General features: G+C 41.7%; 1 protein-coding gene and 1 pseudogene across 2 annotated transcripts in view; one reads left to right on the top strand and one right to left on the bottom strand.

Moving 5' to 3' along the window:
• TIMD4 (T cell immunoglobulin and mucin domain containing 4) overlaps positions 1 to 12835 on the top strand; it is a 43750-nt gene extending 30915 nt beyond the window's left edge. For both annotated transcript variants that reach the window (XM_034960871.4, XM_024928839.5), the window contains 4 exons: positions 5878 to 5927; positions 9973 to 10090; positions 11680 to 11719; positions 12644 to 12835. In XM_034960871.4, coding sequence (XP_034816762.1) covers positions 5878 to 5927; positions 9973 to 10090; positions 11680 to 11719; positions 12644 to 12728 — 293 coding nt within the window. In that variant the 3' untranslated portion in view covers positions 12729 to 12835. The remainder of the gene's footprint in view (positions 1 to 5877; positions 5928 to 9972; positions 10091 to 11679; positions 11720 to 12643) is intronic.
• LOC106634803 (MICOS complex subunit MIC26-like) lies at positions 7477 to 9965 on the bottom strand (annotated as a pseudogene).
• Positions 12836 to 15698: the final 2863 nt, after the last annotated feature.

The raw sequence follows: 15698 nt of genomic DNA, 5'->3' as shown, positions 1-15698 counted from the left end.
AGGAAGAATAATTTTAATTGTCTTGATATTTCTACTTGAAAGCAGGTGTATTTAGTCTTTATGTTTCTTTTTAGTTTTCTTTGGGGAATGAGTATGCAAATATTTAAGAATACACAATTGTATTTCTGTATGTATTTTTAAGTATTTGCATACTCATTCCCTATACTAAGCGTAGTTTCATATCGTTTTAAAAGAATACTGTGTAATGATAATTTTTCTCAGTAAAATTCTTTGAAAAAAGATATCCAGAATTAGAAAGGTTAAAAAGGATATAGGAGATCAGTTGGTGAAATATTAATATTTTCAGATGAAGAAACTATGGCTCAGAGAAGGAAAGTATCTTAGCCAAGGTCGCGTAGCCAGGAAAGTTGACATAAATACTTAGTGATGGCAGAGAGTCCCAGGATGCCACAGTGAGGAAGGCTGAGGGGCAAGCCCTTGGCAATACTCCAAGATCTAAGGTTAAGTGTTACAGGAATTTCATTTTACCAGAGTGCCCATGCCTACCAAGAACTCAAGAGACCAAAATACAAGCTAGAAAGCCAATTTACTAACTTACAGTGAGAATTCTAGCTGCCAAGAGATCTAACCTGTAATCCTCCTGTAAATATATTCTCATCCTATAGAAAAATCTAACATTAACCAGAAGGTTTGGTGAATCCACAGACCCAGGAAAAGTGGAGTTAATGTTAAGATTGTTTTGTTAATGTTTAAGTTTTAATTAATTTAAGATACATCATACACACTCATGGAAAAAGTACAAAGCATGCAAAAAATGTTAACATGAAAAGTCAATCTTCCTTTCATATCTTGTGCCTGTCCCAGAACAACTGTTCTTTTGGAAGGTCTTAGGGACCACTGTCTCTGTATTAGTTTCTTGTTGCTGCTGTAACAAATGACCTCAAACTTACTGGCTTAACACACAAATTTATTATCTCAGAGTTGTGAAGGGTAGAAGCTCTAAAATCAAGGTGTTGGCAGGGCTATATTCATACTGGATTTGTTAGGGGATAATTTGTTTCTTTGCTTTTTCTAGCTCCTAGAGGCATTCCTTGGCTTGTGACTCCTTCCTTCATCCTCAAAGTCAGCAGCATAGCATCTTCAAATATCTCTCTCTCTCTGTGATATCTTCTTCCTTTATCACACATCCTCTGACTTCTTCTCTAACCTTCTTGCCACCTCCTCATAAGGACCCTTGTAATTACATGAGACCCACCAGATAACCCAGGATAATCTTCTCATCACAAGATCCTTAGCTTAATGACATTGCAAAATCTCTTTTGCCATGTAAGAGAACATATTCACAGTTTCTGAAGATTAGGACATGGACATATTTGGGTGTCATTATTTTGCTGACCACAGTCTCCAAACTACATTTGAGAGATGAATGACTCCTTCTTCTTCTCTAGACCAGACTAATAATGTGTTCTGATGAAAAATAATGTATTCTTGTTATTAAGATGCTTATTTATATTTGTTTACCAATTTGTTCAGTACATTATGAAATATATCCTTCTGGAAAATGTTTAAAAGATAAGGTATAAATAAATGTAAATAGAAGTTGTCATTTTCCCCACAGCCAGTGGATTGCCTGCTACACTCATGGTGAGTACCGAGCCCTCTTTAGAGACCACTGTCCTAAACTATCCTTTTTCTACATTCAATGCAAATCACTGTCCTGAACATTCCTTTCTTCTGTCAGTAGGACATGCTATTTATATGGTACAAGGCACTTGAGCTCCAGCATAATGAGGTTGTTAACAGTATAGGTATTTATGTCAGTCAAACAGTTCAAATCCCAGCTCCACAACTACCACCTGTCCAACCTCCATCACATTGCTCAACCCCATGGGCCTCATTTTTTTCACTGGCAATATGGCATAATGTCTGTCTCATAGGGTTGCTTGTGAGGATTAAATATTCAGTGTGAGGCTGGGTGCAGTGGTTCATGCCTGTTATCCCATCACTTTGGAGGCCGAGGCGTGCGGATCACTTGAGGCCAGGAGTTTGAGACTGGTCTGGGCAACATAGCAAGACCCTGTCTCTACTAAAAATACAAAAAATTGGTGGTGCATACCTGTAATCCCAGCTACTTGGGAGGCTGAGGCATGAGAATCGCTTCAACCTGGGAGGCGGAGGTTGCAGCGAGCCAAGATCGCGCCACTGCACTGCAGCCTGGGTGACAGAGTGAGACTCTGTCTCCAAAATAAATAAATAAATAATGTTCAATGGAATTTTAATAACAATATGACATTAGATTTATACTCTTTGGAGTTTAATACTAGGATCTTTTGTTGGATTTAGTCTTCTTACCTGTGCTCAGCACCCACTTCCTGACTTTTTTTTAGGTTGGTTACCCCTGTTTAAGGTTGCTTTCATTCTTTGTGTGTTGATTCCTTTGGATTTATTTCCTGGGGCTGCTGTAACACAAAGTACCACAAACTTAAAACAACGGAAATTTTCATTCTCTCTCAGTTCTGGAGGGCAGAAGTCTGACAAATCAAGGGGTTGGCACAGCCGTGCTCTCCCTGGAGGCTCTAAAGGAGAACCCTTCCTTGCCTCTTCCTAGCTTCTGGTACTCCAGGGATTCCCTGGCTTATGACAGCATCACTCCCATCTCTCTCGTCTTCACATGACCTTCTCTGTGTGTGTCTCTCTGTGACCCCTTCTCTTAAGGACACCAATCATTGGATTTAGGGCCTACCCTAAATGTAGAATGATTTAGTCTCAAGAGCTTAACTAATTACATCTGCAAGGACACTATTTCTAAACAATGTCACAGTCTGAGGTTCTGGGTGGATGTGATTTGGTGGGGAGAGGGGGTAGTGATACTATGCTACTCATTATACTTCCCTCTTGCAGAATTGCTTTACTACCAAGTTCTGGGAGGCTCCTGCCTTTGTCTCAATGTACATGTGTCAGAGCTCAGGGCCTTGAGAATCTAAGGGCTGGGGGAACACAGACAACCTGGAAATCAGTAGTTTTGCCTTGTCTAACCCCATCCCCTTGCCACTGGCATGGCTACTTTTCACAAGGAAGAAAAATCACAGTCAACTTGTTCTCAGTGTTGCCATTCTGTGTATGACACTGTAGGCCTTGGAGTGCTTCCCATTTGGGCTTTTAGCATCTTCAGAAGAAGAAGAAGAAGAAAGAAAAAAGTGCTGTTTGGTATCATGCAGCAGCGTTTGTGTTTGCAAAATGTCTCTCCCATTGGACGATTCCAATTTAAAATACAGATTAGCTGTGACAAAACTGACCCAGGCTGGCTTTTCTGTTTGATAGTTTCAATTTCAGGCTTATTCATCACAAATGATTGTAATACAACAGGATTTTGACAGAACAGGGGTAGGAGTTTTGAATTCTTACCTGCAATTTTCAGCACTAGGGGATAATTGCAGAGAGAAAAACAACAATAACTTAGTTCTAGGATATGAAAACATGCTGAATTTCCCCTTTGTTCCTAGGCATTTAACAAGTCACTTTCCTGATGAACAAATCAGCTCTTGATACCAAATTATGAGCCTTACGAAATCTACCACATTTATCCTTTTGCCTTAAGTACAAAGGAAGCTCTGGGGAAACAATGATCAATTTCATTAATTATTAGCTTAGGTATTTATTATATCCAGGACCTCTCCCTGTGTGTTTTATTTAAGCTCTGTTTCTATTTTAAGACTTTATTGTACATATGACTTTACATCCCTCCTGGATGTTTTCTTCCTTGCCCCGGCTTCTGATACTGCTCTTACTTTCTGATCTCTCTGACCATTTCTTCTCTTTTTTTTTTCTCCTCCACCTCCTCTGCCTACTGTTTAATGCTGACGTTTTCCAGGATCCCTGCTCTTCTCTCTGAACATGCAGCCCATGGATTTCTTTCTGTCTTTTTTTTTTTAGATGGAGTCTCTCTCTGTTGCCAGGCTGGAGTGCAGTGGGGCAATCTCGGCTCACTGCAATCTCCCCATCCTGGGTTCAAGCAATTCTCCTGCTTCAGCCTCCCGAATAGCTGGGACTACAGGCGCACACCACCATGCCAGCTAATTTTTGTATTTTGTATTTTAGTTTCACCATATTGGCCAGGATGGTCTTGATCTCTTGACCTCTTGATCTGCCCACCTCGGCCTCCCAAAGTGCTGGGATTACAGGCATGAGCCACTGTGCCCGGGCCAGATTTCTTATATACTCTGAGGGGGTCAACTGCTCCCTGGATACTGATGACTCCCAAATCAGTATTTCCAACTGCACCATTTTTTTCCTGAGTTTGATTTAGATTCAAATGCATCAACTGCTTGTTAGGGGAATTGTGCTTGCATGTGCCCCACGGTCACTCAGTGACTGTAAATGTGAACTCATCACTTTTCTCCCCTAGACTTACCCTTCTCCACTCCTTCCCCTGTTCTCAGTCTTAGTGGACAGCTCAGGCCATGGCCAGGTGTCTCAAGTAGGAACTGGTGAGGTATCAAAGACTTTTCTCTCTTTCTTACCCCCACATTCAATGTCCATATCCTGTTGTTCTGCCTTCTAAGCATTTCTGAAATCTCTCTCTCTCTTTGGTTTTACTAGCTCTGAATTTCAGACCTGGAATTAGATGACAACTCTCTTCTTGGCTCTTCCCTTATCCTCCTAACTGGACCATATCATGCTTAAACATTTCTGTGGTTTTCCATTGCCTACAGAATCCAATGGAGACTTACCATCAGGAAACAAAGGCCTTCCCTGATTGACTCTTGCTCACCTGTCTCATCTCTTGCAGCTACCACCCCTCATTTCACCTCTTCATGGCCACTTGCCATCTGACATGGGCACCATGCTCTTTCTTGTTTCCACAGCTTTGCTGATGCTGTTCTGTCCACCTGAAACACCGTTGCCATCATTCCTTGCCTGGCTAATTCTTACACGACCTTAACTCAGAAGTGTTATTCAACAAACATTTATTGAGCACCAAGTATATGCCAGGTGGTATCAGAGTCTCAGTAGTGAACAAGCAGACAGGGACTCTGTCCTCATGACTCTTTATTCTAATAAAACTTTCAATGAACTACAAAGTTGAGCTGAATGCTTCTCCCTCTACCTGCCCTTCCAGCAGCCTGTGTGTGCTCCATCACTACCTTTGGCCTGTTAGGCTGAAATCATCTTTCGGTCTCTCTTCTCTAATGGACTGTAAATTTCTTGAGGGTAGGGGCCATGCTGCAGTCTCACAGTATTCTTAGTGCCTGGAACAGTGCTTAGCATTTGGTAGATTCTCAGTATGGTTCCCTTGTAACTCAACTATAGATTATGAATACATGACTCCACCTCTCAGCATAAACTCCCATTCTCAAGGAAGTTTTCCTTGACCCTCCAGAACAAGCCTGGCATCCTCATGATATGTCGCTTATACTGTATTTTTCCCAGAATTGTGTACTCGTAAGTAATTATGTTTTCAACTATTTACATTACATTTTTACATTTCATTTTCTGCACTAAGTTGTAAATTCTATGAGGTCCAAGGTATAGCGATCACACTGCATGGCCTATAATAGGTGCTCAGTAAATATTTGTTAACTAGAAAACTGACAAATTTTCTTGCCAGATAAAAATCCTGAATGAATTGCTGAAGCCTACAGAAAAATTAGAGCCAATTGCCTACTGGCCCAATGCCTGACTCTACTCATCTGTAAAATGGTGATGTTCCCAGGGATAACGTTGTATAGCAGATAAAATTTACATTAAAACCATATCAAAACAAATATGCATAAATACATTATACAAAAAACACGGGATTAAATAATTAAACACATCAGCTGCGGCTCCAGATGGACTCTTAATTACCTATTTCAGGATGTGATATTTTATTCCCCAACCAGACATATAACCATTTTCTTCTCTTTTCCTTCCCAGAATCTGATACAGCAGTTCCTGAGCAGAACAAAACAACAAAAACAGGACAGGTAAAAAATCTGTGAAGTATTTGAAGTATATCACTTAAATAGTAAAAATCCACAGTAGTGGCCAGGCATGGTGGCTCATGCCTATAATCCCAACACTTTGGGAGGCCAAGGTGGGCAGATCACTTGATGCCAGAAATTTGAGATCACCCTGGCCAACACGGCAAAACCCCATCTCTATCAAAAATGCAAAAATTAGCCAGGTGTGGTGGCACATGCCTGTAGTCCCAGCTACCCAGAAGGCTGAGGCATGAGAATTGCTTGAACCCAGGAGGCAGAGGTTGCAGTGAGCCAAGATGGCGCTATTGCACTCCAGCCTGGTGGCAGAGTGAGACTGTGTCTCTTAAAACAAAACAAAACAAAAAACAAACAAACAAAAAATCCACAGAGGTTTGCAGAGATGGACTAGGAAAAGCAGGATATTGCTGTCGCAAAATTCATTGCAACAATTATGAAACAGCCCAATAATTTATAGACTTGTACTCTTGGCAGAAATAACCTTGATTGTTACATCTGTATGTGCCAATACTTTGAAAAGCAAAAAGAAAAAAATATAAAAAACATGCAAGATCATTGTGTGTTCCGTCTGCGTGACCCAGAGTTCATGACATACTGCAGAATCAACACCTGCCATCAATATTTCTCTTGTTTTCTGAGGGTGCTATTTTTATTATTACAAAAGTGATTCAAGCCATTTTAAGTGAAAGCTTCAGGCAGTACAGAAGTCTGTAAAGGATAAGTAAAGTTTCCCCATCCCCTCTTTCTTCTTCCTCATCTCTCTCTCAGACACTGTCTGTTGTCCTGTCCTGGTTGCTGTGCCCACTGTCTCTGGGATTCTGTGTGTTACAGAATGGAACAGGAAGAGAGGGAGAGAGCATATCTTGGTCAATGGAGATGGCATAGCCCCAGCAAGATGCCCCAATGCCTGCCTGCAGAGCAGCAGTTCTCAATTTTTTTTGAGACAAAGTCTCACTCTTGCCCAGGCTGGAGTGCAGTGGCGCAGTCTTGACTCACCGCAACCTCTGCCTCCTGGGTTCAAGCGATTCTCCTGCCTCAGCCTCCTGAGTAGCTGGGATTACAGGCACATGCCACCATGCCCGGCTGATTTTTTATATTTTTAACAGAGATGTGGTTTCATTATGTTGGCCAGGCTGGTCTTGAGTTCCTAGCCTCAAGTGATCCACCCATCTTGGCCTCCCAAAGTGCCAGGATTACAGGCGTAAGCCAACATGCCTGGCCTATATTCTCTCTCTCTCTCTCTTTTTCTTTTTTTAACTTGGATTTTAATCATGTATGTAAATAGCAAAATGAGTACAGGGAGTTCTAAGCCTTGTGCCTTATCTCTAAGTGAAAGGATTTCAGATTTGTTTGCTTGTAGGGTGGCATCACCCAAGATAACAGAGACCTAGTATAGTTTTTCCTGAAGAAGAAAGCCAGTTTAATATATTCAATACTGACTTCTCTGCTATTTTTCTGTAAAAATAATGATTGACCATATGAAGTTTCTGTTGCTTACCTGTAACTGATTAAAATGTGTAGAGCATGGAATTTTCTATTTATTTTCAGATGAATTCCTCACATTTCCTGGCTTTAGAAAGTTCTCCTTCCAAAAATCTTCCACGACTATGTATCCTCATAAACCCTGGTCATATAATATCTCCTTTCTGACCTGCACAAACTCGATGGCTTGCTGTGGATAATGGATAGAGGCTGCTAATCCTATGAAACTGGGTAGAAATGCCTGCTTCTTTATTTTTGAACCTCTAGCCAAAAGAAGTCCGACAAGGCCAGCAAAACCAATAACACCCAGTCTTGGAAAAAATCCAGCAGGTGCATTTTGGAGATATTCATAGCTGTCTCACCCCCATTGAACCAAACTTTACATCTTGGGCTTCATTTAGGAGTACCTTTCCTGACACCAACTTTTATATAGCTCTTGATAATGTCAAAGCTGAGAGATGCTTTCCTAAGCTGGGTCCTTGACTCATCTGCATGTTTAGATTAGCCCTCGAGAACTTAGTAGAGTAAAACTCATAAACCTTCATGGGATTTTGGGGAGGGGAGTCCTTTTTTGGTGTCGCATAGACTTTGAAGGTGAGTAGGCTCAGGCTGGTCAGCCCCATGGACTTCTAAACCACCTTGAACATGTTACTGGCAGTGGGGACTTTCACAAGGTCTTTTTAAACGTTTGAAACTCAGTTTCTAGCCTGGGCAACAGGGCGAGACCCCTGTCTCTACAAAAATAAAAATTAAAAAAAAAATAGCCAAGTGTGGTATCATGTACCTATAATCCTGGCTACTTTGGGAGGCTGGGGTGGGAGGATCACTTGAGTCCAGGAGGTTGAGGCTGCAGTGAGCCTTGTTTGTGCCACTACACTACAACGTAGGCAACAGAGAGAGACCCTGTCTCAAACAAAATAACAGCCTGGGTCTTGTGGCACACTCCTGTAATCCCACTTTGGGAAGCCGAGGCAGGAGGATTGCTTGAGCCCAGGAGTTCAAGACCAGCCTGGGCAAAATAGTGAGACTCTGTCTCTACACAAAATTAAAAAAAAAAAAATAGCCAGGCATCGTGATGCATGCCTGTAGTCCCAGCTACTCAGGAGGCTGAGGTGGGAGGATTGCTTGAACCCGGGAATTCAAGGTTGCAGTGAGCTGTAATCATTGCCATTGCACTCCAGCCTGGGCAAGAGCAAGACCTTGTCTCTACAAAAGAAAAAAAAAAAATCAGTTTCTTAAAACTGAGACTTGGTTTTTGATTCTCTAGACTGCTCAGCAGAAAAAACTGAGACATTTTTACAATTAAAAAAATTTTTTAGGCCGGGTGCAGTGGCTCATGCCTATAATCCCAGCACTTTGGGAGGCCGAGGTGGGCAGATCACTTGAGGTCAGGAGTTCGAGACCAGCCTAGCCAACATGGTGGAAACCCATCTGTACTAAAAACACAAAAATTAGCCGGGCTTGGATATGCATGCCCGTAACCCCAGCTACGTGGGAGGTTGAGGCAGGAGAATTGCTTGAACTTGGGAGGCAGAGGTTGCAGTGAGCTGAGATTGCACCACTGCACTCCAGCCTGGCTGACAGAGTGAGACTCTGTGTCAAAAAAAAAAAAAAAAAAAAATTTAATCCCAGCAATGGCAGGAGCTTGAGCCCAGCCTGAGCAACATAGCGAGACACCATCTCATTTTTTAAAATTTAAAAAAAAAAAGTTTGAACTTTTCCTTTAGGTTCAGGGGTACATGTGCAAGTTTGTTATACAGGTATCTGTATTTTAAACATTAAAAAAATCAATTTATTTAAAAATAACAACAAACTCACTTTGTGCTAACATGACATGTTTTATGGCAACTAACTAACTCTATTTTGAAAAAATATTAGTGAGAAAAATGAATGAAAAAATTAGTGAGAAATATGGCATTGTTTTACATTTTTTGCAAATCTCATTAATATCTGGCTTAATAGGAGACAGAGGGATTCTCATCTCTGTTTCCACATTCTGTGTAAGTGACAGCAATGACATCACACATCACATAGCCTCTGGGAAAGTACACTGTATATCTCATGACAGAATGATAGTGAAAATGGCAAAAAATGTCTCATGAAAATCATTTTGATCTCATGGGCCCCCCATCTAGACTTTGAGAACCACTGCTGTAGAAAATGTGAAATTAAGTTTCATTTTCTCTTTCATCCTGTTTTCTCTAGAAGCCTAGGTCAGCCATGAAAAGAGTGGCACAGGGCTAGGGAGAGCTCAGAGGATTTGAGCAGCGGCTAGGAAAGAGATTTGACCATGGAGAACACAGCTCACAACAGTTATTGTTTATCCTCAGACCCCTGAGTCTCACAGCTCCTTATGCCTGATGTCTAACACTTCGGAAAATTTTGGGATATGGGTCACGTGTTTTGGGTTTTCAGAGATTTTTGACAAAAGGTGGTGAAATGTAGTGAAACTGCTGGTGGTTGTAAGGTGCTATTGGGCTGGGATGTCATCTTGTGAGGGTGGCATCTAGCAGTGACTGGGTCCATCTCCTTGCCTGTGTCCCATCAGATGGATGGAATACCCATGTCAATGAAGAATGAAATGCCCATCTCCCAACTACTGATGATCATCGCCCCCTCCTTGGGATTTGTGCTCTTCGCATTGTTTGTGGCGTTTCTCCTGAGAGGTAAGGAGGGAGGGCCAGGTGATGGAGCACTTCAGAACCCTGGTGACTGCTGGAGGATCTGGAGTTGTCTCCACTTCCTTCCCCTTTATCCCTCCCCAAAGAGGCTCAGTTCTGCCATTGTTCCCATCCCAGCCAGGGAAGTAACAGGTAAGTTCATTCTCCCCAAGCTGCTAATGACTCTGTGTATTAACCTCCTGGTAGAGTTTACGTTTTGGAAAAGGAAAAAAAGCAGAAGAGCACCTTCATTTATTGGACATTTCTGTGCCAGTCCTGATGGTATACTCTTGATGTGCCTAATTCATTTTATCCCTATTACTGCCTTAAGAGGAAAGTACTATTTCCTACTTTGTTCACTTTCTCTGTTCTTTGGTTGGGAAAACCCTAGCTTGTCTCTTCTTTCGGCTAGGATTTTTGCAGGACAAAGACCATGAACAATCCTGGTTTTCTTCTTCTTCTTTTTTTTTTTTTTTTTTTTTGAGAGAGTCTCATTCTGTTGTCCAGGCTGGAGTGCAGTGGCGTGATCTCAGCTTACTGCACCTCCGCCTCCTGGGTTCAAGTGATTCTCCTGCCTCAGCCTCCTGAGTAGCTGAGACTACAGGTTCATGCCATCACACGGGACTAATTTTTGTATTTTTAGTAGGAGGGGGTTTCACCATGTGGGCTAGGTTGGACTCAAACTCCTGACCTCAGGTGATCCACCCACTTTAGCCTCCCAAAGCTCTGGGATTACAGGCATGAGCCACCATGCCTGGCGTGATCCTGGTTTTCTTATATGTTCCCTAAAAGCAAGCTTTCTTAACCTGGAGGCCACAAATGGACTTCAAGGGTAATGTGAATCCTTTGAAATCACATGCAAAAGTGTTTATGTGTTCATGCCTGCATTTTTCAGGGGACAAGGTCTGTAGTTTTCATTAAGTTAGCAAGCTGCTCCATGACCTTGCACCTCCATCCCACCCCTGCCCCCCGCCCCCAAAAGTTTTAAAATGCTACAAAAACAGCCATGAAACAGCTTATGGTTTTCAGGCAAATTATAGGCACGTGGCACCTGATACTGTTGTAAAATGGGGATAAATTGTTCTGTACTCATTAACAAAAGCTGTTTCAGGGCAGTATGTCAGGAGATGAGACTAGTAACCATCTCAGCTGATTTGAATAATAATGAAACTTGTATATTTCAACACCTGCCCCAGGTGCAAAAGCAAATTTAAAATTTACTGGAATCCTGCTGTTAGCCTTCATACAAAGGCATGATTACAGTTTTGGAAAATTCTGAGTATGTCTCGTAAAGAAGTGTTTTGAAACCCAAGTGAGTGCTTGAATTCTGGATAGGCAGATGACTCAGAATGAAATAGCTTAACACCATTGCCCAGAATGTTGGAACAACTTGGTAATTGATGAGCACTAACTGTGGTTAAAATAGCAAGTGTTTGACCTGGGAAAGGGAATGGCTTTTTCTGCCAAAGCCAGCCACTGGTTCTCACCTTTGGCCCATATCTGCTCTTTGCGGGGCAGCACTGGAATTCCCCCAGCATTTTGCATGTTCTATGCACCGCAGCCACTCTGCTCACACTGTGGCCTTGTCTTTTCAGGGAAACTCATGGAAACCTATTGTTCGCAGAAACACACAAGGTAATCTATCTTGCATGAATGGGTGTTGTAATGATTGTACGAGCTGTTACAAATGATTAGCTACTACTCAGTGGTTTAATGACTTGAGTTTGTGTTACGATTACACATAGAGTTGGAAAGATGTGACATTAGAAGTGAAAAAGTTGTGCAGATTTAGCTCACATTAACCTGTGTCTTGGTTAACACTCTGAGCAAAATGCCAGTACCAAGGCAGGTGGGATTAATAGAAGTATAGCATGCAAAAGAAAGAAGGTGATATGGCACTTTACTCTGAAATTTTTTGTTCACCTATGGGTAAGTTAGTTTAAGAGGCCGTTGTTAAACTGGAGTTTATTGAGGAGAGTTGGCAATATGGAAAATGAAAAAAGCATGTAGAATATTATTCCTGGGAGTTGGTTCCTCTGCCCAGTTAGACCATGGGAGCAGCTTGTTTTGGGGCCTTTTTAAAAATAGTATTTGAAGATTCTCTAGTAAGGGATTTTAGCTATTTGCCCTATTCTATAGCTTTTGGAAAAGAAATTTTTAAAAAAGGCATAAATTATTAATGAAGGCCTTGCCTAATTAATTGCATTCACTAATTAGTTGCATTAATACCACAATATGTATTAGCAAGAAGGAAAATTGACACGCAGCAAGGTGACCTTTCAAGGTCACACTTAGAGACCTTTTGGTAAATAAACGTATTGAAATCATGATTTTTTATTTTGCTAAGAATGTTTTTTATGTCATTATAATGGATTGGCAGAAACTCTTTTTCCCCTGCAGCCTCAGTTTTCCCATCTGTAAAATGTGGAGCTTAGACTAAATGAACTGTGAGCCCTTTGAACTTTAAGGGTAATTGCACTGTAACTTAGCAGCATCTGTCTTTTGTTTTGTTTTCTAGTCTTGTGTTTCCCGTTATGAGCCCCTCTTTTCTGTTTACAGGCTAGACTACATTGGAGATAGTAAAAATGTCCTCAATGACATGCAGCATGGAAGGGAAGACGAAGACGGCCTTTTTACCCTCTAACAATGCAGTAGCATGTTAGATTGAGGATGGGGGCATGACACTCCAGTGTCAAAATAAGTCTTAGTAGATTTCTTTGTTTCATAAAAAAGACTCACTTATTCCATGGATGTCATTGATCCAGTCTTGCTTTAGTTTCATGAATGAAAGGTACTTTAGAGACCACAACTTCTCTGTCCATGCTCTAATCATCTCTGTAGAATCACCGCTAAGTGATCTTTCACAGTACACTTGAACACTTTCAGTGACGGTGAACTCCTTACCACACGCAAGGGAGTCCATTCAATCTCAGAGCAGTTCTGAGATTAAGAAATATTTATAGCAAAATCTGTCTCTGGATGACATCTGCCCATAGGTCATAGTTGAGCTCCTTATGCCTATCAGAACATCTCCTTTATTAACTGCCGGATCAGTGTTGTGTGAACTAACAGGACAAAAAATCTATAGGCTCCATCAGTCAATAAGACTGACTTTTTTTTTTTCTCTCTTAAAGGTAATGTCAAGAGAGTAGAAATCCAAAAGATGGTTACCTTTGGAGAAACATGTGCTTATTCCATTAATGTTGCTATTTGCTCTAAGCATGCTGGGAAGTACTGGAGAGCTGTTAACTCTTCAGGTATTGGAAGGAGAATCTCACGTTTCTCCAAATTTCCTTGCTTCTGGGATACAATTTCTGGTTCTTTTGTTACCCTAATTGCCTTCATCTCGTATGGATTTGTATCTCTCCTTTTATGCCCGGCTTTCAGAGTTCATTGTCTCACTGCAGGTATGATATGAGCAGCACAGAGCCTATGGTTCATTAACAATGCAGGAAATGACATGGAATCACACCGTAACTGTGACTCACTTCTTTATTTTTTTCTTGAGACGGAGTCTTGCTCTGTTGCCCAGGCTGGAGTGCAACGGACAATCTCGGCTCACTGCAACCTCCGCCTCCCGGGTTCAAGCGATTCTCCTGCCTAAGCCTCCTGAGTGAGCAGCTGGGCTTACAGGTGCATGCCACCATGCCCACCAATTTTTGTATTTTTAGTAGAGATGGGGTTTCACTGTATTGGCCAGGTGGGTCTCCAGCTCCTGACCTCAGATAATCTGCCTGCCTCGGCCTCCCAGAGTGCTGGGATTACAAGCTTGAGCCACTGCACTTGGCCAACATTGACTCACTTCTAAAACTCCTAAATTTTCTATTATTTTCTTTTCACATTTGAGTGTCTTTAGAGGTGACCATAGTGTCACATCCTAATTCTTGCTTGGGGAATTTAATTTTGGAAACAGGGAAGAGTCCGTGGGAGTAAAATGTGGTGAATGACAGGAATATTCAACCAGGGGCAGTGCGTGGATGTGAAAGCAAGGCAATCCAAATAAGTTTCTCTAAATATAATCATGGAAATGTGCTCCTCAGTAACAACAGGTTTATTTTAAAACTTTAATAACTGCTAACACGAGGAGCCATGGGAGAGAGATTAAAGCAAACAGTTGTTGAATGAATGAATAAAAAACATGTGTGCCTGAGTGAGAGGGGCTTCTGGCTGGGTAGAAATGTGGAAAGTAAACCAGATCTGAAAGACATTTCTGTGAAGGACTTACCAGAATGTTTACAGCAATAGCAACATTAGTGGAATAAGTACGTGGTTCTCTAAAGGTAGCCATCTTTGGATTTCAACTCTCTTGACATTACATTTAAGAGAGAAAAAAGTCAGTCTAATTACTTGACTGGTGAAGCCTATAGATTTTTTTTGTCGTATTAGTTCACACAACACTGATCCAACAGTTAGTAAAAATCCCCCTCACCTGGGTACTTGGAAAAACTGGCCCAAGGCAGCCTGACTTCTGACTTGTTCAGTTGCAGTTGGGCAGAATGATTGGTGCCAATGATGAAAACAATTAGCAGCAGATTGGCAGCTGTTTCTTTTCTTTTCTCTTTTCTTTTCTCGTCTTTTCGAGACGGAGTTTTGCTGTTGTTGCCCAGGCTGGAGTGCAACTGCATGATCTTGGCTCACTGCAACCTCTGCCTGGTGGGTTCAAACGATTCTCCTGCCTCAGCCTCCCAAGCAGCTGGGATTACAGGTGCCCGCCACCACACCTGGCTAATTTTTTATATTTTTAGTAGAGATGGGTTTTGCCATGTTGGCCAGGCTGGTCTCGAACTCCTGACCTTAGGTGATCTGCCTGCCTTGGCCTCCCAAAGTTCTGGGATTACAGGCGTGAGCCACTGTGCCTGGCCCTTTTTTTTAAAAAAAAATTTTTTTTTTTTTTGGTCAACTTGGCTTTGATGTCAGCTTAAGATACTTAAAGTGACTTTGTCTAGTGTGCTAAACTCAAACATTTATTTAGAAACGTTGGGGAAGTGGGTCTAGAGCCAGGTTCAGGGCCTGAATTTCCCCATCTGGAAAATGGAGTGGGGCCAGATGGCTTTGTGTATGTAGTCAGGTTATAGTATCTTGTGAGGTAATGATACACCCAACCCTAACTTAGCTCATGCTCCCTATCCACCTTCCAAAACCACCGCCATTATCAATGTCACTACCAACCTGGGTCTGACTAGAAAAAGAAGACAACAGACACTTCCTAAACAGAACATTTAAACTCAATGAATATTACTTTTCTGTTTTGCAAAGGGGTATTTTCAATCGATTCCCAAATGTATTTCTGAAACTCCTTGTACCGACTAAGAAACACTGACATGAGCAATCATAGTATTTTAGAGCTCGTAATGGCCTCCAGGAGCCTCTGTCCTAGTAGTTCTCAATGATAGCTGAATAATCAACTGGGGAGCTTTTTAAATGCCAATTCCTGAGTCCTACCCTTTAAGAGATTCTTTCTGTAATTGGTCCAGGGTATGACTTGGGCATCGGAATTTTTGAAAAATGTCCCAAAGTGGTTCTAATATGGAACCAAGTTCTGAAAAATGCTGGTCTAGCCCAGTGGCTCTCAAACTATGCACTTCAGACCAGCAGCCTCCACATCACTGGTACT

This window comes from Pan paniscus, chromosome 4, assembly GCF_029289425.2.
Source record: "Pan paniscus chromosome 4, NHGRI_mPanPan1-v2.0_pri, whole genome shotgun sequence".
In the NCBI taxonomy this organism is placed as follows: Eukaryota; Metazoa; Chordata; class Mammalia; order Primates; family Hominidae; genus Pan; species Pan paniscus.
This window is presented reverse-complemented; position numbering and strand designations above follow the sequence as displayed.